At 34.8% G+C, this 19,706-nt stretch overlaps 3 protein-coding genes across 6 annotated transcripts; 2 read left to right on the forward strand and 1 right to left on the reverse strand.

Annotated features, from left to right (window-relative positions):
* The first annotated feature begins 703 nt into the window (after nt 1–703).
* LOC18038100 lies at nt 704–12,541 on the forward strand. Of its 3 annotated transcripts, none has more exons than XR_002904862.1 (20): nt 704–1,075; nt 1,183–1,255; nt 1,532–1,654; nt 1,995–2,164; nt 2,975–3,124; nt 3,921–4,064; nt 4,457–4,517; nt 5,302–5,615; nt 6,029–6,160; nt 6,531–6,650; nt 6,844–6,930; nt 7,101–7,220; nt 7,405–7,525; nt 7,619–7,744; nt 8,152–8,286; nt 8,739–8,890; nt 9,104–9,244; nt 9,914–10,237; nt 11,092–11,304; nt 12,145–12,541. XR_002904862.1 is itself a non-coding variant. In XM_006430007.2 (20 exons), the coding sequence occupies exons 1-19, from the start codon at nt 1,007–1,009 to the stop codon at nt 11,200–11,202; spliced, it is 2,673 nt and encodes an 890-aa protein (XP_006430070.1). In that variant the 5' UTR covers nt 705–1,006; the 3' UTR covers nt 11,203–11,234; nt 12,145–12,541. The 3 variants fall into 3 exon arrangements, 1 of the variants encoding a protein (XP_006430070.1); XM_006430007.2 differs by having other exon boundaries at nt 705–1,075; nt 11,092–11,234; XR_002904863.1 differs by lacking the exons at nt 11,092–11,304; nt 12,145–12,541 and adding an exon at nt 9,512–9,603 and having other exon boundaries at nt 9,914–10,003.
* A 372-nt stretch (nt 12,542–12,913) lies between these two features.
* LOC18038520 (protein CHROMOSOME TRANSMISSION FIDELITY 7) lies at nt 12,914–15,353 on the forward strand. 2 transcript variants are annotated; one of them, XM_024182093.1, is made up of 6 exons: nt 12,914–13,339; nt 13,508–13,775; nt 13,888–13,983; nt 14,217–14,285; nt 14,575–14,924; nt 15,084–15,353. In XM_024182093.1, the coding sequence occupies exons 1-6, from the start codon at nt 13,212–13,214 to the stop codon at nt 15,208–15,210; spliced, it is 1,038 nt and encodes a 345-aa protein (XP_024037861.1). In that variant the 5' UTR covers nt 12,914–13,211; the 3' UTR covers nt 15,211–15,353. The 2 variants fall into 2 exon arrangements, with proteins under 2 accessions (XP_024037861.1, XP_024037862.1); XM_024182094.1 differs by lacking the exon at nt 14,217–14,285.
* A 190-nt stretch (nt 15,354–15,543) lies between these two features.
* LOC18038398 (nudix hydrolase 27, chloroplastic) lies at nt 15,544–18,279 on the reverse strand. The gene is made up of 6 exons (XM_006430010.2): nt 17,911–18,279; nt 17,753–17,806; nt 17,046–17,138; nt 16,818–16,912; nt 16,100–16,214; nt 15,544–15,981 (listed from the first exon to the last, which is right to left on the reverse strand). Exons 1-6 carry the CDS (start codon nt 18,157–18,159, stop codon nt 15,826–15,828), a joined length of 762 nt encoding a protein of 253 aa, XP_006430073.1. The 5' UTR covers nt 18,160–18,279; the 3' UTR covers nt 15,544–15,825.
* Nucleotides 18,280–19,706: the final 1,427 nt, after the last annotated feature.

Here is a 19,706-nt window from a genome sequence, read left to right on the forward strand (position 1 = left end):
CTTAAAAATGTAAAAAGTCAAAAATAACCTTAAAAAGTCATTTATTTACGTTTACTTCCTCTCTCATGTCTTCTACATAATAACACAACCAAAGTTGAGTATACTCGACTTTTTACCTGACTTAATTAAAAGGAAAATTTTCATTTCAATTTAAGTAGAGTATTCTCAACTAATTACCGAACTTCAATGAAAAGTCAAGAATTTTTGCTGAATAAATATTGGGTAAGGTTAAATTAAAGTTGGGTATTCTCGACTCTTTACTCGACTTACTTAAAAAAATCGAGAATTTTTCAGATAATTTTTTATTTCAATTGAAGTCGAATATTCTCGACTATTTACCCGACTAACATGAAAAAGTCGAGAATTTTTCAGATAATTTTTTATTTCAATTGAAGTAGAGTATTCTCGACTATTTATCCGACTAACATGAAAAAATCGAGAATTTTTCAGATAATTTTTTATTTCAATTGAAGTCGAGTATTCTCGACTATTTACCCGACTAACATGAAAAAATCGAGAATTTATACTGAATTACTAATTGTGTATAGTTTGGTTGAAGTCGAGTATTCTCGATCATTTATCCGACTTCGAGGAGTTGGATTTAGTTTTACGAGGATTTAGTTGCGGTTATTTTTGTACTTTCTCTTGTTTTTTAGAGTATATATATATATAATTTAAGAGTGTTATAATTTTAGGTATATATTGGGTATTTTGAAGGGAATGGGTTACATCCACACAATTCTCCCCCTTCTCTACAAGACCTTCCCGCTGAGTTCACACAATTTACACTGCCGCTCTATTTGCCTCCAACTCCAAGGGGGGAAACTTCATAAAGAATTTTTGTTTGAAAAAAAAAAAAGAGAGAAAAAAATCTAAATTTCAAGTTTTTTGGCTATTGCATTTTTACTTAACTTGCCAATTTTGAAATTGATTTTATGACTAATTATTGCAGAATTTGTTTTCTCTCATAATTCTTCGTAATAAAAAGCGACGAAAGCAGCCGCTAATGGCCCGTTCCAAGGCTGCATCAAAGAAGCAGCAAAAGCAGCAGCAAACACGCGGCGTCGATTTCAAAGTAAGTTTTATGTCAACATATCACTTTTATTTTCAATTTTGTTTCTGTTATTCTCTTTCGAAAGCTGATAAATTATCTATTTATTTATTTAAAAAAAAAATTTGTAGAAAATAAAACGAAAGCTTGGCAGAAAGTTGCCGCCTCCGAAAAATGCTACCAATACTGAGGTTAAATCCAAAGGTGAAGATTCTTTTAAATATCTGTTTTCCTTTTTTTTTCCCCTTTGTTTCGATGTAAAATTTGGCCGTTAAGTGATGATTTCTTTAATATTTATGCTTTGAGGTTATATGAAGATTTAAATTAGCTTGTCACTTTTTATTGTGAATATTCTTAGTTAGGCTCTGCTTGTTGTAATGAATGTTTCAGTATGAGTGTATATTTACTTGCGTTGGTATTGTTCTTTTATTTTTAAGTTTAGTTATTGATGAATGCTTTCTTTTGTTGTTTGATGAGCAGCTATTGTACTTCCTGAGCAAAGTGTGGCATCGGAGAAGGCAGGTTTAGCAGTTAGCAAGAAGGGGTTGACTTTAAAAGAGCTTCTTCAACAAACTTCTCATCATAACTCAAAAGTTCGTAGAGGTATTTTATTTTATTTGGACAAATATTCTGCCTGTGTAAGCTATTTGTATTAAGCTGCCAGAATGATGTTGATTGGACCCGGAAATAAATGCTTACCATTGCAGCACATGATACTTGATGATCAGTTGTTTATCGACTTATTTATTCATTTGGGCGTAGTCATTTATGGATATGGTGTTATTTTCATTGTTACTAATTTGCAAAATATGTGTGTAATGCTTTTGAAGTGACTTATTTGGAAGTTTATTGGTTCTCTAATTTAGGTTTTAGTACTGGTATTGACTTTTCTGTTGTAACGGGTGGTAATATTGATGTTGACATCAAGTTTTTATCTTCCTAGATGCGTTGATGGGTCTTAAGGATTTATTTCAAAAGTATCCAGCAGAGTTGAGGTCACATAGATACGCTGTCATAGAAAAATTACGTGAGCGTATCGGTGATGATGATAAAGTTGTCAGGGAAACGCTGTACCAACTACTCAAGACAGTGGTTTTTCCTGGGTGTAAAGAGGTAAATCTTTGCCTTCCTTTTTTTTGGGGGGGGGGGGTGTGTGGTTTAGTAGACACATTTGGGCAAGTTTTGATATATAAATCATTGTATAAGACAGTCTTCAGCTATATAAATCATTGTATAAGACAGTCTTCAGCATTCTCACTGCCAATTCTGTTGCTAGACACCCAATGACATCACAATGTTCTATCTTATTATTCGTATTCTGACTATTCTTCTTTGTATCCTCGCAAGTCAACTGTTACATGTTTCTAGATTACTTTTATCATTTGTTTCTACATCTTCCGGTTAATTTTAGGGAAAATAAGAAAAATCTGTTTCTTGTGCTTTTCTTCAACATTTGATCACTTACATTCGGCATGTGGAATATGCTAAAGTTCAGTGTTTTAATTGTTAAAAAAGTATTCGTGTATGAGGCTAAAGAAAACCTGTCTATTTTTTAATCCAAAAAAATGTGGATGCATTGACCATGCTATTATATTTCCCTATATTCTAGTAATGGCTATTTTTGTACACCATAAGCAATGTGTTTCATCAGTTCTATTATGGAGATGGATGGCAAAAGGACATGTGGCTTGAGGGAAGAGTACTTTATTTTGCATTTCTTTACAAAATTTGAATTTTGTTTTGGAAAGGGCATATGTTACATGTTTTATGTGGTTTTATTTCTTTTTTACATCTAGACAAAATGCACTTTATGCTTCTCTGTTTGTTATCCTCGTGAGTCGTGAATTTGTTTCATGGGCAGACTTTTGCTTTTAAATCAACAGTTTTTCCAATTATCAAATGGTTTTATGCTCTCTTGTCCAGGATAATCAAGGACCTTTTGTTTCCTTAATGGTGGCCTACATTTTTAATGCAATGACACATTTAGCTGTCGATGTGCGGCTGATGGCTTTCAAATTTTTTGACCTTGTTGTACAGTACTATCCACCTTCCTTCTCCTTGTATGCTGATAAGGTACCTAAATAATATTCAGTTCAACTGTTACCTCTTTATTCTTATATCATTGCATACGATGTCTGAATATTGTTGATAATAAAACAAAACTAGTGAAGTGTGTAGATAAGTGCTTATCAGTTTAATGAGCTTGTTTCTTGGAATTTTTTTTTTTTTTTTTGATCATTGATACTCTTTAGTACCCTGCTAGAGACTGTTGGTTTTTGTTAGGGAAATACACTATTGAGTTTTAAAAATTATAGCCTTCTGTCCGAATTATATATGCATGTATATATCCACATGCAAGGGCACATATTCTGTTGCCTCTGAAATTGAATACCTTTTAATAGTATTGTGTCACATGTGCACGTACTATCCGTATACATATAAATTCCAATGATCAAACTACACTTGGGCCCCAATTATTTTAATATTGATTTTCATTTTATTTAAGAAATTTCCTCCCTAATTGGGTGGTAGAGGAGACGAAATGTGGGAAATGGGCTTTATAGGTATATTTTGATGTGTACTCGGTGTTAAGCATCTGATTGAAATTGCTAGGTTGTCTTGAAAGAACACTCTGCTGTTTCTTTATTGATCAATTTGGTTGCTAGTTGCTTGTATGTTTTGTGATAATGACAATGTTGTGTTACTGGTTTGTTTTCCACTGAAAGCCTTTTTTTCTCTTTTTCCTCGTCAATATCTGTTGTACTTATTTCCTTCTTTGCTTCTTGTCAGATGCTCCAGTTTTATTTCAAATCGGGTTTATCTGGTCTATCAATGACATTGTTCTTATCTATGGTATTTTCATCAACAGGTTCTTCAAAATTATGAGGATATTTTAAGGAAGAACCAGTTCTATTTGGAAGACAAGGCCAAGCTCAGGAGTGCTCTTGCTGGTTTGGTGCGCTGCTTGTCGCTCTTACCTTGTAATAAGAGAAAAGTTGACTCAAGTGAAGAGGTACCTTTTATCTACAAATTATGATGCAGACAGTTTCTACTTTTTCCAGCAATCTGTGCTGTAGACGATACTGCTAGCAGTTATTGCATCTCCATTGATATTTGATTGTTTCATCTTACTTTGAAGCATCTGCTTTTTGTTTTTTGTTCTTATTTCTGTTAGCTATTTTCTCTTCCTTTTAAATGAAAGGTTTAAACGTGGAAAATCTATGATCTCTAGAAACTAAAGTTGCATTAAGATCCTTATTCTTATTCAGACAGTTGAATATCACCTTACATGGTAGTTCCTCAACGAAGCATGTTCATATTATGGATGCTCATGCTGTTGATTCAAATATGTTGTTTTCTAATTAATCTTTGGCTATTAATACTTTTTTTTTTTTAATCTCATAGAATATGGCTGGACAAAAGATATTACATGCTTTTGAGCTTGATATGCCTGCAGAATCTTCTGGTATGTGAAATCACCTTGTATGTTGTCTTTTGGTTGTGCTACGTGATATATTTTATTCATGTTATTATTTGGTTTGTAAGTTGGCAAAATTTAATGTTTGCATTAACTTGAAGTGCTTGATCTTGCTCTGATAATGTTAGTGTCTCTTCTTATGCAAACTTTGTACTAATATATACACACACAGGGATTGTCTCATAAGGATGTTCACATTTTAAAAAAGTGCAGATGGAGCTAAAAGATCAGAAAAACACAAGTTCTAGTGCATTTTTTTTTTCCAGAAACAGACTGCATATATTACATAAATATATATGTATGTTGAGTCACTTCTAATGAGGGGCTTCTTCATTTGGGCCTTGCTTTAATAAAGGGATCCTTTATTGTAAAATTACTCAACATATATCTATATAGATGTGTGTGTATATATATAATGAAGACATCTTCACTTCAGTATTATTCTATGCAGTTAGTCTCTAATGCGGATGTCATTAAATGACAAAAAAACATGAACTCCAATGCACTAAAACATAAAACATAGTTTCAATGCATTAGAGTTTGCGTTTTTTGTTTTTGTTTTTTAAACAAGGAGGCATACATCATCATATTCTGAGAATTATTCTAAGCAACAAGTATCCATATCTAACAGTCTTTGTTAAAATTGCATTTATAGTAAATTTAAGCGTATCAATTTACATTCCTTTTTGTTGCATGCTTTCCTTTTTATTTTTAATCTGGGTAGTTAGAATTAATGCTTTAGTTGTTCTATCTTATGCATTTTTGTCTGCAGGGTTTTCTTCTATCACCAAGAAACTAAAGGACCTTGTACCAGTTTTAGTCAATTGTTTCCAAGATTTTTTTCCATCGGTTCACCATATGCCATTACTGGATGCACAATCATTTGATTGTATGCATTCTATACTTCAGAGTATAGATCTTGTGGTTGGTTTTTTTGGCTATGGAATCCACCAGGGCAAACCAGCATCACAACTTTCTTATGAAGGACCTGATGAGGCAATATGGGATCACACTATTTCTTCATTATTGCTGAAGAAGTTATTTGGCGTATTTCCCCTCAATCCAACAAATCACCTTTCTGAAAAGGTAAATGTTGTTATTCGTTTTGAAATAATTATCTTTGCTTCCAAAAAACCATTCTTTTTTAAGTTTGACAGTTTTGGATTGGTACTACCACTTACATCTGTTGTTTATGGAAACCCTGTTGCCTGTACTTGTTTAAAATCAAGCAATGATGGAAGACTATGATGCCTAGCTGATGTTGGCAAATTGCATTGTTTTTTCTTGATTTTGAACTATGAGCACAATGATGATGTGCATGATTTTGGATGCATCAATATTTGCTATCCTTCATCCTTCCATTGTCTGTACCATTTTTTTTTTCTTTTTCACTTTTGAGAGGGATTACATTCACAATTATATCATAGTGTTTGTATTAAATGCTCTTTCTAGAGTGAGCATTTTCATTAACTCTTCTTTTTCTTATTCTTACTTGGCAGGTTGATGATAGATTCTTTATCTTGAACATTGTGATCACAGAAATATTTTTGCGCTGCAGTGAATGGATCTGCCCTCCTGGTTTTTTGCTGGAGAAATTTCTACAATATATAGAAAATGCACTTCTTGGCAGTGTAAGGTTCTTTCATCCCTTAAAGTGACAATTGACAGTCGTGTGTGTCAAATTGTTTTATGTGATTTATAGTCTGTTCAATAATAATGGTGATTCGTAAAGGTCGACTTTCATACTATAATTATCCAGCAGTCAATAAGGTGTATATAGGCTTGGTGGGGTTTGGTTTGGGGTAAGATGGTGTGCGAACTTTTCTACTAAGACTAGCAGGAGAGAAAAGGGATGATATTTACTTTTTGTCATTGGAATTACTTGTTTGCATGCTATTGATATGTTCTGAATCTGTTTGGAATAACTTTTTCTGTTTTCCTTGCTGAAAATTAATTTTTATCTGTTTTTTTATAGATTTTATTTGGATTTATGTTTTGCAGACCTGCAGTGACTCACGGTCCGGTAAAGCAGTTTGGGAGAAACATATACTTCTTCTGCTGCCTTTTATTCCAAAGCTTGTGCTGCAAGTGGCAAGTGATTGGAAGTCTTGTCTTCTTCAGGTTTCTCTTGTGCTTTCAAGAATTACTTGATCACTGATTGCTTTGCAAATTTCATAGATGGAATGTTTCTCTTGTCTTATGAAATTTAATGTTCTTGCACTAGTGTTTGTGATTCAAAGGTCTTGCAGTTCCTAAGAGATGCATGATTATTGATAGCAATTGTGGTGCTAATCACAACAATGGTATTCTGCAGGCATTTACGAAGATATTTGAGGGTTGTAATCCGCAGTCTTCACTTAAGTTAGCCTGCCTTTCTGCCATTGAAGAAATGCTTATTCCTGTAAGATTGAATTTGTATTTTTCAAGGAGCAGTTCTGCGATGATGATCTCTCTCTTTCTCCCCTTCCTTTCCCAAACCCTTTGTTTTTTTTTCTTCTTCATCTCTCTCGCTGTCTAGTTTATTTTTTATTTTTTTTAAGTTATCGTTATTTTTTTCTACTTAAACAATAGGGAGATGACATGGTGTACCCAGATGCAAGTGATCCATTATTTGAATATCAAATTACTTGGATAAGAGCTCTGCCTCAGCTGCTAATACTGTTAGGTGATAAGCATCCATCTTCTTCCCAGGTAATAACCTGTTATAATTGACAAAAGATTTTGAATATGGACGAAATTGTGGAAGACAACTATATGTGCAACCTAAAATATCTGTCTTCCCATGTTAGTTAGATTATCTTCTCCAATCACCATCTTAACCATTTGATTTCAAACGTGTGTAAAATTTTTCCTTGAAACTGAATGCTCCCCGCAGGTTGTATTGCATCTTCTACTTCGCCTTGGACAATGTGCTAACTCAAGTTCTCCCTTTTCCCGGGAATATGAGAACATGCAGTACTCACTTGACAAGTTTTACAGTTCATGTGTGGACAGAGGTATGAACCAATTGTAGTGAAATTTGTTGGTGGTAAAAGCACTCCTCAAGCGCTATTAATTGGCTTCTAATCATGGGTTTCGTTCTGCTGCAGGAGACGTGTATTATGGTCCTTTCATAAGGCTTTCCTGGGATTCTCAGGAATTGGCTATCTGTGGCCTTTATTATTTCTCTAACTTGGGCCCATTCTTATTGAAGTCAATAGCTTTTTGTTGCCTGTGTAAGAATCAGTTTATTACATGCTTTCTGGTTTGAGTCCTGAAAGAATAATCATGATTATTGCCCTCTGAGTGCAATGACCATGTTTGTTGCTTTTCTGAATTTTTTTTTTAATATAGCAAGCTGATGGAATTGACAATTGGGGGATGCTTTTTGCAGTTGACTGAGTTAATTTTTCCTTGGACTTGATGACAGATGTAGTTGAATTTCCATAATTCCTCCTAAAAAGAAGAAATAAAAATATCTAGATACTTGACTAGTAGGTTTCATAAGCTGATCATATATAGAGGCATTTGCTTTTTCACTAAATAATATGAATGTTAAAAGTGACTGGAAAATACTAGAATAAAAATGAATTTTATTAACTCGTGAAAGTTTTTTAATTTCTTCCTTCACTGTAAATTGCAGGTTCTGAGTTGGAGCATCTTGTATTATTTCGAATTATAGAGGTTTTGCATTCAGCTTTTAGTGCTGGACATATCCAGATTGCTGACTACATCAGCTTCTTCATGACCTTACTGTCTCGTTTTAAAGTTTTACCTGGTAGGTTGGCATACGTTTTTGTGTGTCTCAACTCCCTTTCTGTTTATGATTATTAGTCAGCCTTTGTTTTCCTTGACTAATTATGACAAATGAGTTAGATAATTTTTCATCCTATGTTTCCTGTTACATTTTTGCATCAGGTATATATTTTCATTTGTATTTATATTATATTTGTTTGTTAAAACTAATAAGAATTCAAAGTTCTTTGGAATAAATCCCAAGTGGAGAGAAGATGAAATTTTATCTACAGTAAATGCTAAATTTTAGATTGAGAATTAATCATCCGTTAAATAATCCTAATATTCCTTTTCACACACATGAAGTATTTTGGTACAAATATGCTTGGCTGTTTTTCACTTTGCTTCTTCTTGAATATTTTCTATTTTTTCACGTATGTGTGTATGTATGTATGCATTTATGTATGTAAATAATAGAGAATTTGACATTTGCAGAAAACATATATCCTGATGTGGAGAGTGATGCGAAGATTTCAAATCATGGAACCTTTAAGTTGCTCACTAATACTGTCTGCTCCTGCCTGTCACGGATAGGTGATGATTCTCTTGTTTTCCAGATACTGGAGCAAGTAATATTTGACCAACTTGTAAGTTGTGATCTGGTAGTGCATTTCTTGTTCTAGGTTGATGATCCCAGAATTTAGTACCTCTTGAGAACTTTATGTCATATTTCTATTTAGTCCAGTAGATGCTAATTGATCTTTTGGGAAAATAACAGTAGTTTTAAGAGATTTTTATTAAGAGACTTTATTTTCTGCAATTGCAAAGCTCTTACATTTTCGTATATTTTTGTGTTGCAGTTACTAAAACCACCTCTCGATAATGCGTGTGCCTTGCTCAGAGTGCTTGTTGTGCTAGACTGTAAACCCACAAGACTTTCTGAGCAGGGTATCATCACTCTGAGCAAATACCTTTCAGGGTATCTTTTTGAGGTTGTGCATGTAAGCGCTTCTTCTTATTCCACATTTACCTCAGCTTGCTTATCTCATAAGTACTTACTTTTCTTGTTACCTGTTTAGGTGTCTTAATGTTGGTTCTTGTGAACCCTCGGTGATTATCTTATTAAAATTGCTTGAGTTCTTGTTAGAAGAGCCTTTGGTGCAAAAATATGAACTGGCATGTCAAATTTAAAGCAAAACACTGTCAGCCAGATTGTTGTTTGCTTGATGATAGAAAATTATAGCCTTTTATCTTTATTCTTTTTACAGTTTTGCCTTTGTTGCTGAGTTTGAATCTCCTGGAATACATAGAGTGTGAATACAATATAACTGCTTATGACTTCCATACTTTTTTCATGATGGTAAGTTTACCTTTCTGTAGGGAATTATGTTTCAACATTCCTTTGGAAAACATATGAAATATGACATGAAAGATTCATGTTGAAGTACATTTTAAGTGCTTTTGTGTATGAAATATCAAGTGATCAGTGATTTTCTGGGAGCTTACTCTGATGATTTCATTAAGTGTTTATTATTCTTTCTGAAGATTGAGAAGTTCAGTGTTTGGTCTGCTGCTGAGTTTCCCCAAAACACAGTTGCCAACCATGTTAACAGGTTGGCACAATAATTACTGAAAAGTGTCTTTCTGACAATTACTTCGCATGGATGCAGTGTATTCCTGAAGATGATGAGGAGAACAGTCTTCCTACTCATCAACAGACATGCTGTTATTACATGCTACCGTGCTTTTTCTTGTTTGATAGAAGCCCCAAGCTTCTGAAACTTGTTTTGAACTTGATGGGGTCACTGATAACTGAAAGCAGTTCATCGTCCTCATCTCATAGTTACACACAATATGGAAATGACAATTCCAATCAGATAAATGCAGTTGTTTCTGCCCTTTTATTGATGCACAAGGATACTAAAGTCCGGAAAATTATTTCTTCATTCAAGGAAGAGGTGGTCCATATTTTACAGATCATACACTCGTTACAGGTATTAGTTTTTCACCTCAATAATTAAACTTACTGTCTGGAAAGTGTTTTCTTTCTTGGAACTCCTTGTTGAATATTCATTACTATTTTCCTTATAGCAGTGGTATACAATTATGCTTGATAACTTTTGAAGACTCATGGTTGTTCAAGGCCTATGTTGAATCAGATGTATCTTGTTTGCAGCCCATGCTTCTTTGAAATTTACGATATGTAAATGTCTGTGGCACATGCAAATGCCAATTTTATGCGAAGAGTAATGAAACTCATCCCACTCCAAGCCAAAATGACACCCTTTCCTAGCGTTTTTGGAAACCAAATTTCAAGTGAAAAATGGCTGCACAAATAAAGGATAGGCTGTTGTAGGATGAGTATCATTACTCTTTATGTAAAAGTTAAATGGGAAACTCTAATTTCAACTATTACCTGATTGAAAGCTCTTGGTTTCCAAAAACGCTGGGAAAGAGTGTCGTTTTTGGCTTGGAGTTGGATGATTATCATTTCTCTTATGTAAAAGTTTAAAGGGAAACTCTGATTTCAACTATTGCCTGATTGAAAGCTCTTGGTTTCCAAGTGAATTGGTTTGGCATTCATGAAATGAACATGCAATTGACCGTGAAGCTGCTGTAAGAGTATCACTTGTTTTTCCTGATTCCCTTTATAGTTGTTTTCTTTGTTTTGTGCTCCTCTAGGTAAGATTACATTTAGCTGGGCAGTATGTTATGTATTGACGGGTGTTGGCTGGCCCATTGTTTAAAATTCTCAAACACATAATTGAACTTCTGAACAGAGCAACTAGTTAGCTTGATGTATTTGGTTTTTGTTCACATTTGTTTGGTGTGCTCATTCTTTATGCAGTCCTCGGATTCAGAAAATATGAACTTCGAAGAAAGGCACAAAATACAATGTGCGTACAGTCGACTGAAGTTGGTTACATGTATGTTACCGAATGAGGTGCCAGCAAGCTAGAAGGATGCTTGTAGCCCAATCTAGTTGCTCCGGTGAGTCTTCCTTATGAAATCATCAATAGTTATCTTTGGGCTGTCCCCATATTCAGGCACAGGGAGAGAGGTGATCCCTTATACACTTCAAAATCTCAAAATATGTGTTTTCATTTCTTGACATGTCCCATATAGATATTGTGGTGGTTTTCAATTTAGAATATTTACAATTTACTTCTAAGGGGATGTTGAAAACAAGGAACATAAAAACAAATTATTTTTTGTTGTTGTTTGTTATAGCTTTTTAAGAAGAGTTTATTTAAGTAGAGTTTTTACAAGTAAAACTTTGACTAAAAAAATTTTAGTTATTTGATTGTCAATAAGAGTTTTTATTAAAAATTATAAAATTATTTTAATAGGTAAGTTTTTTAAAGTTAAGTTATGAAAAGAATGAAATAAAAATGTCAATTAAGTAAAAGAGATTTTAGATATTTTAATATTTTTTAAAAAAATTTAACATTTACTGTTAAAAACCCAAAATTTATGTTTTTACTAGTAGAAGTAAAATAACTTATTTAATTTTCAAAGGCTTTGTTAGAAAAACAATAAAAAAATAACAAAAATTTGAAAAGAGCTTATGAGATTAAATAAACACTTTATAACCATTAGATAAGCTATATCAAACAGTCACTAAGTTCATTAATCTCGAGCATAATGTGGTCGAGTTGAAAGTTTCTTATAATTTCTCTCCACTTCATTGGAGTTATTGTCCCAAATTTCAGTTTTATTTACTTGCTTTTTATGTCCAAGATATGCACAAAGATGATGAACTGCTGCTAATGTGTACTAAAATGATAATAGAAAGGGACACAGTTAACTAGGTCATTGCCGAAAGTTCTATCGATACTCATGCCAAAGGATAACAATTTTTTTTTTTCAATCTTTAATTTTTGTATTTCATTTTTCTCAGCCTTTGCATATATATGGTGGGATTTTCAAAGACACCGGTCAATCAAGTAGAAGTTGGGGAGGATGGACTTATTTGAAGAATTCGAGTCGGTCAATGAGAACTCATTCTCACAAGCTTCAAGAACAGAATGTCCGTTGGTAGGTTTATGAACCTTGCTGTGACAAATGTACTATTCAAATTATTTGCTGATAGAGGTAGCATTTTGTAGTGTAGCTCGTCCGCAGTCTTTGTATCTGCAATTTTGATCCGATAGCAGATAGCGGTCCCTCTTTTTCCTTGAAATGGTCTCACGCTGTTGATTGTATGGTCATAAAAATTATCAGGTGAAATTTTTGGTAACAGGTAACCCTGAGAATGGATTAGCGGTCATAACTTACACGTATGATTTGAGTGGCAGATCTCAAGTGACTTCTTTCTCATTGTCTGGTTGAAGTTCCTTTCTTTTTAATTTGATTTCGCATTTCGTGAAATGTGGCACCTTCAAATCTTTGAAAGCGAAACTGAGTTTGACTCAAAATTGAAAGTTCTTTCAAATGGTTCTCAAAGTAGAATCCATTGAAAGAATCTCCTATTCAAGAACTGGAAAATAAAATTTAAAAAAAAAAATCAAATCAAATTGTACTAAAAATATAAGGACGACCAATTGACCGATCGTATTGTAACAGTTAAGCCAAAGTAACATGATTGAACGGATACTCCAATCAAGCCGATCGTATATAAGCGAGCTAAATTCTTAACTTCCTGGCAGGTTTCTGAAGAATCAACCACGCCAATTTGCGAAAAAAGAACTTTTGATAAAATTGGTGCCTTGCCATTGCTATTCCCTGATCTTGATTTTGATAACAGTAATAAATCAAAAGATATATATGGATCCCGGTATCGATCGATTTGGACGGCTAGGATTTATCAAACTGCAAATTTTTACAGTTGGCGGGAAAGCTTAATATATGAGACCATTTGCCAAAATCTTAGGCGCCATATAGACCAGATTACCAGAAGCCAATCACAAAAACAAACAAATTAATTAATCAAAAACCAAAGAGATCATTCGGAATGCAAAAGCGTTGATGCAATCCAAAATCAGTTCCTTCTTCAAGCCTTCTTCTTCCGATGAAAACGATCTGTCTGCGAGAGGAGGAAAGAAAGAACACGTAATCGTCAATACCTTCAAGCGTAGAGCTCGTAATTTTGATGGGTATGCACATTAATGATTTCTTAATTTTTTTTTTTTTAATTTTTTGGGTTTTATACTTCCTGTATCTGAATTTTGCTGACATGGGTTTGTTCTTAAACTTAGAGATTCACTGTTTGTTTGAGTATTAAAAAACTTGGGATTATTTATTTATTTATTTGGGGATTTTAGGGTTTCATTCAGCAGTAATGAGTCAGCTCTTGATTCACCAAAGAAACCCATATCAGAGGATTTAAGTTTGAAATCCCAGTTGCCCGAACTCGGAAGAACATTGAACAAGAAGAGAAGCTATGTACAATTGTATTTAGAACTTGGCCAATCTGATTTTCTTCTTCATACATGTTCCACCTGTGGATTCAAGTATGCTCGTGGTGATGAATCTGATGAAAAGGTTCATAAGTCATTTCACAAGAACTACACACACGGGATTCAATTCAAGGTTCATGTTACCATTCCTTTGATTTCTAAATGTGTTTCTTGGTCCGTAATTTTATTTGATGATTGTTTTGTTCGATCAAATTGTTTAATATATGTTTTTTTTTTGGGGTCAGGGTTGGCGTAATGAAAGAGTTGTTGGCATGCCTTCTGCTGAAGGAGGGCGTGTTATTTTGGTGTTAGATGGTGACCCGCCTGCTCATAAGAATAAGGTTCAATTTGGAAATTCATTTTTTAAAACCATGATTTTATATTGCAGCAATTCTTAGGGTATATTTTTGAACTCCCACTTTTACTTGACGGTTACTGTTTTGATTCCACATTGACAGCTATGGATTAAAAGCCACCAAAACTTAATCCTGGACTTACTTTACTTGATGAATGAGTGGTTTCGTAGACAATAACTAGCTAGTATAATTCATAATTATAAGGGATTGTTTGGCAGGTTCAAGAAGTTTTGCAGATGATGGAGTTTGAGCTTGGTGAAGGATGGATTTTTCAGAAGATCTGTCAGGTTTCTTGATTATATTTCAATTAATTTGTAATAGTTGTCATGCATTACTCATGCTAGTGCATGTCTCAAAAATATGCTTCAAGTTTCTGAGAAGCTTTTTTTTTTTTTTTTTCCTGGTAGTATCTAGTATCAATTTACTTGGTGAGTTATATATTTTTATAATTTCATAGCTTTGATTCACTTTAGCATAAATTTTACAATGTATTATAACTTGTTCTTTATTTCTGAAGCTGCCTGTGAACTATTTGTTCTTGTTGACCACCATTCTCATCATTGTAAATGTTTGCAGGTGTACATGTTTATTTCCTCACAGAGGGTTGCCGGCTGTCTAGTTGCAGAACCAATTAAGGAAGGATTCAAACTCTTATCATGCTTTGGTGATGAAAGAACTGATGGCAGAATCCTAAAGAAATGCAGATCACACTCAGCAACCCTTCAATTTGGGGAAATTAGTTTACAAAGAGAAGTGATCAAAAGAGCCTCTTCTGTATGTTCTTCAAATGCAGTTGATGAGAAACACAATGGCACAATTATGTGTGAAAATGAAGCCGTACCAGCGGTTTGTGGCATTAGAGCCATATGGGTCACTCCCTCAAACAGAAGAAAAGGCATTGCGAGTCTGTTACTGGATGCTGTCAGGTAAATTAATGGTCTTTTACTTCAATCACACATCTCCTCTGTGTTATGTAAAGCTCTTTATCAATGATACCTTGGGGCCACTGGCCACAAGACAATATTTGATTTGCAATGTCCTTTGTTATTGTGGCTCTCAACTCATTTATTTCTTATAAAATGCAGGAGAAGTTTTTGTGGTGAAATTGTCCTCGAAAAATCCCAGTTGGCTTTCTCTCAACCAAGTTCAGCTGGAAAGGCATTGGCATCAAATTATTTTGGCACCGCATCTTTCTTGGTATATAGAACTTAGCTTACTTTTTATTTTTTAACATTTTTGAGGGAAAACTTAGGTAAATGTAGCCACTAGAAATTAGAACACTTTCATAGATTATTTGTCAATGATTTTTTTTTTATTTTCTATTTATTTTTGCATTTCGTTTATTCACAGTTACACGTCACTGAATTAAAGTGCAAAATGCTGAAATTTCAAGTGTTCTTTTTTGCTTCCCTAAATGTTGTCGAAGTGAAGATACCAATATTTATAAAAAAAAAATGGTGAAAATAAAATATCAGTTTTATAAAGTACTTTTTTTCCACAAGAAGCAAAAACTAATGTAAATTCTTGTTAAAAAAAAAATCGTTACAAATAATTTAGATTAGTCTGATTGTTGTTTCTGATTGAAAACATCCACCCCGTTAAAATCTGAAAGCAACCACTTGTCATATGGGAGCAGTTTCCACGGCAACCATCCATGAAGAGAGTACAAAAGATAAACAGAGCATTCAAAAAGAATTTCCCCTTCTTTCCTGAAGCGCAGAGCGCTCAAATTCAAAATTCAAAAAGGATGCTGCATAAATCACTACCGCATCAGAGTCCAAGCAATTTCAGACAACCACAAGAAGTCACAAAATAATTTTAGTCCCTTCATTGTTTCAATGTGTAAAATTTTCTGCCTTGTCGCCTGAAATTAATACGGGCCTTTCGTCGTTCAAAACAATTTCTTTCATCAGCGTCCGTCAAAATATAAGGACTAAATATCTTCAAAACTTGTTCATAGACTGGCTTCTTGAAATCCACAGCCTGCTCAAGGTTTTGAGAAAATAAGGCAAAAATGAAACAACTCCTTTAAATATATCATAAATGGTGCTAAACAGAAAGGGGAAAAAAATCGAAAAATGAGCCCGCAAGGTTTACGCACTCGCTCTAAAACTTGTTCGGGAAACATCCACCTCCACTCATTGAACTCTGGCTTTTCTGATCCATCGCCCAACAGATTGATCTCTTCCTCCTTTCCAGTGAACTTGAAAAGAAACCTGTTTCCCATGAGTAACAAAGAAATCAAAATGTATCCTGAACATATTCACAATATCAGAGAAATAACTCACTTCACAAATCGCCAGGAATTATGTAAACATGGCCCAAAGAAACAAGTAGGCAGGCAACTGGTACAAGGATGCCAGCTAAAAGGCGAAAAATGCATTCTGAACATATTCACAATATCAGAGAAATAACTAACTTCATAAAACGCCAGGGATTATGTAAATATTGCCCAAACAAGCAAGTAGGCAGGCTACTGATACAAGGATGCCAGCCAAAAGGCAAACTTTAGAGATGATCATATCTAGCACAACCAAGGCATACAAGAGTACTGTAAAAATAAAAATAATTTCCCTTGAAGGAGAACAATGCTCAACTTCGCAAGGAAAACTTAACCTAAAAAGGGTAAATATCATTTGCAAGCAAGAAGATTATGGTACACGTCACCCAAAATTCAAAGAGAGAAGGGATAATGAAATCAGGACAATCAACACAAAATTCAGGCATAATGAACAATACTGCTACAGTAGATGCAAGTACTTCACCGGAGTTCAATGCATGAAGCATAAGATCATTTCTAGGTAAGATTAGATCCTTACCACTTCTGTGCTTGACCTTTATAATTTGTTCCCCACCGGCGATTAAGTTTTTGTTTGACTTTAAGTGGGAAATCATAGGTCAGCCAATAAGGTGTCTACAAAACAAAACCAAAAATTAGTTACAGTCACACATGAGAAGAAAGATTTCCCATCAAATGGGATGAATTTCAAAACTCCTCAAGAATACCAGTTAAAATTGATATCTAATAAGAGTTAATCTAAACATACCTCTGCAAGAAATTCTGCTGAAGTAACCCCAGTTTCTTCTCTTAATTCTCGTAGAGCTGCATTTATCAAATCCTCACCCTCATCAGCACCGCCCTGTACACAGAGAGCTCGCAAGGCAATTGATACCCATCCAAATCTCAATGTGAAATTAGGAAACAAAATGATTCCACAACCACAGTATTTTAAGCTCCTCTTCCCCAATCTCGCCAATAATGCACAGCTAAATACATCTTACACCTTAGTTGTACATCTAAAATCTAACTAAAATACTATAATTCCCCCTACATTTCTGCTCTGCAAAAGATAGCCATATCTCAATCTATTATTGTCCACACCGAAGCCAGCACCTGCTATAAAAACCCAATGAATGAAATCACTGCCCTTTTAGGCAAATGCAAAACCTGCTAAATGATTCTACAATTTGTGCCTCTGAAATAATTGCTCCTCTCATATCCACATTCACTATCCTTCAACATCTCCTTGCAAAACCCATACCCACATTCGTTATCCTTCAACACCTCCTTGCAAAACCCAGTTTTCTATTATTTTAAGGAGTACAGCAATCAATAGTTATTATAAATTCCCAAAATTCTGGTTAAGTTGAACCTCAAACAATGAAATAACTAAAAATCTGCACCGAATCCAACAATTTCACCAACAAAATAACATAAATTAAAAATCCCAAAAGAGAATTGAATCGAATCTACCTGAGGCATTTGCCATGTATATGGTATGTGTATTCTCGTAGCTGCAAAGATTTTCTACAAAAAAATAAAAAATAAATAAATAAAATCTTACCAATTAATAATAATTCCGAAATATAAAATAAATGTAATGTATATTCTGAGAGAGAGATAACGGAGACCTTTTTAGAAGAATTAATGAGACAAATCCCGACATTTCTTCTATACCCATCTGGCGGCGTCTCCGTAGATAAAGCCGTAAAAGAAGATAACGATGAAGAAGAATCATCACAGGAACAGCACAAGGGCTTACGTGGCAGCTGCTGCAGCTCCAGTGGCACACTCGCAAATTTAACCAACTTCGTAGGGTAACTCTGACTTACCACCACCCGATAAAACAGGGAATTTCCGCTCACTCCAGTTACAGCCATTTTACGCGTCGTTTCGCGTTCCTTCGTTTTGCTTGCTCCCCAAGCTTAATCTAACAACTCGCCTTATCTTGTTTTTACCTTTATTCCAAAAATACCCTAACCGCCTTTTCTAAGTGACCTAAATACCCCTGCCCCTCGCCTTTTGTATATATAGGCCTTTCCATTCGCAGCTCTTTGTTCACTCGGCATGACCATACCATGACCAAAATGGAGACCATTTTCCCCGTCGTTTTCTTCGACGGAGAACGCGAAACGAGCATCGGAAACGTCGTTGTTTATCCTTCCTTAAACTACAAGGCCTTCCTATCGATTCTCAGCCTCAAAATCGGCATCTCTCCCAACCAGTTCTCTGTTTATCTCGCGGACGGCGAGTCGTCTCGCAAGGTTCCGGTCACGAGCAAGGCCAATTTCTCGGAGATGTCTCGAGAGAAGGACAGCTGTTTTCTCGTCGTTTTGCGAAGGTCACGTGACTCACGTGCGAGGCGGCAGAGGAGGAAAGCTGATCATTATCAGCGTCAGCAGCAGCAGCAGCCGCCACTGGCCGGTAATGTGATGTTACTGAAGAGGAATAATAATGATGATTTTAATAACACGATTTTGAGGAATTATGATCGTTATTACAATATTAACGATGATTATAACATTAACGGTGGAGACTGTGACGTTTTGGTTTGTGAGGAGTGCGTGCGGGCTAAGGAAACGGGTCGAGAGGTCGGGTTTCATTGGTGTGTGTACGATGCTGTGACTTTCGGGTTCCGGTCACCTGCGGGTCCCATTGCCCGACCCGTTAAAGGTTGATGGCTTTGGTTTGGCATAGGGCTGTGTTTGTTATAACAGTACGGCATTTTGGGTCAATCGGGGGTTTTATATATATGGTGTGGTTGTACAGTTATTATGCTCCTACGGTTCAAACGACTGCGTTTTGATGGTTCATTTCGAACTATTCAGGCTTCCGGGAGAAGTTAAAACAGTGGATTGTGGGAGAAATAGTGAAAGCGGAATATTGTTATAACAGCCGTGGGGGGTGTGTCCACGCTGGAAATATCATCTTTTTTTTTTTTTTAATTTGTTTTGGAATCTTGAATGAGAGAGGCTGCTATGAAATCTATATTATATTATATATTGTTATTGACATTATGGGTCTTCTTTTTGCTCATAGGAGTGAAAGATGCTTAAGTAATGATATTCTTTTTGCTCATAGGAGTGAAAGATGCTTAAGTAATGTTAAACATTATACTATTCTAGTTTGTAGCGCAGGTTATTTTTATTTAAAATTTTTCCGAAAGTGGGTTCTCGATTTGATTACTAGGACTAGGAGGAAGGGAAGTATGTTTTTTGTGTGTGAGAGCGCATTGAAGAATATTTGATATTTTATGTTTAAATATGTATATATGCCTATGCAGGTTGAATCTTGTGAGAGATACACAACTCTGAAATACATCTTGTCTTAAGAATCAAAATTGGATAATTTGTTGAATGACTGGCCATGGCCACATCAGCGTCAACGAAATTAATACTCAATAGTCTATTTAGATAGAAAGTTTTGG

This window comes from Citrus clementina, unplaced genomic scaffold, assembly GCF_000493195.1.
Source record: "Citrus clementina cultivar Clemenules unplaced genomic scaffold, Citrus_clementina_v1.0 scaffold_6, whole genome shotgun sequence".
NCBI lineage: Eukaryota > Viridiplantae > Streptophyta > Magnoliopsida > Sapindales > Rutaceae > Citrus > Citrus x clementina.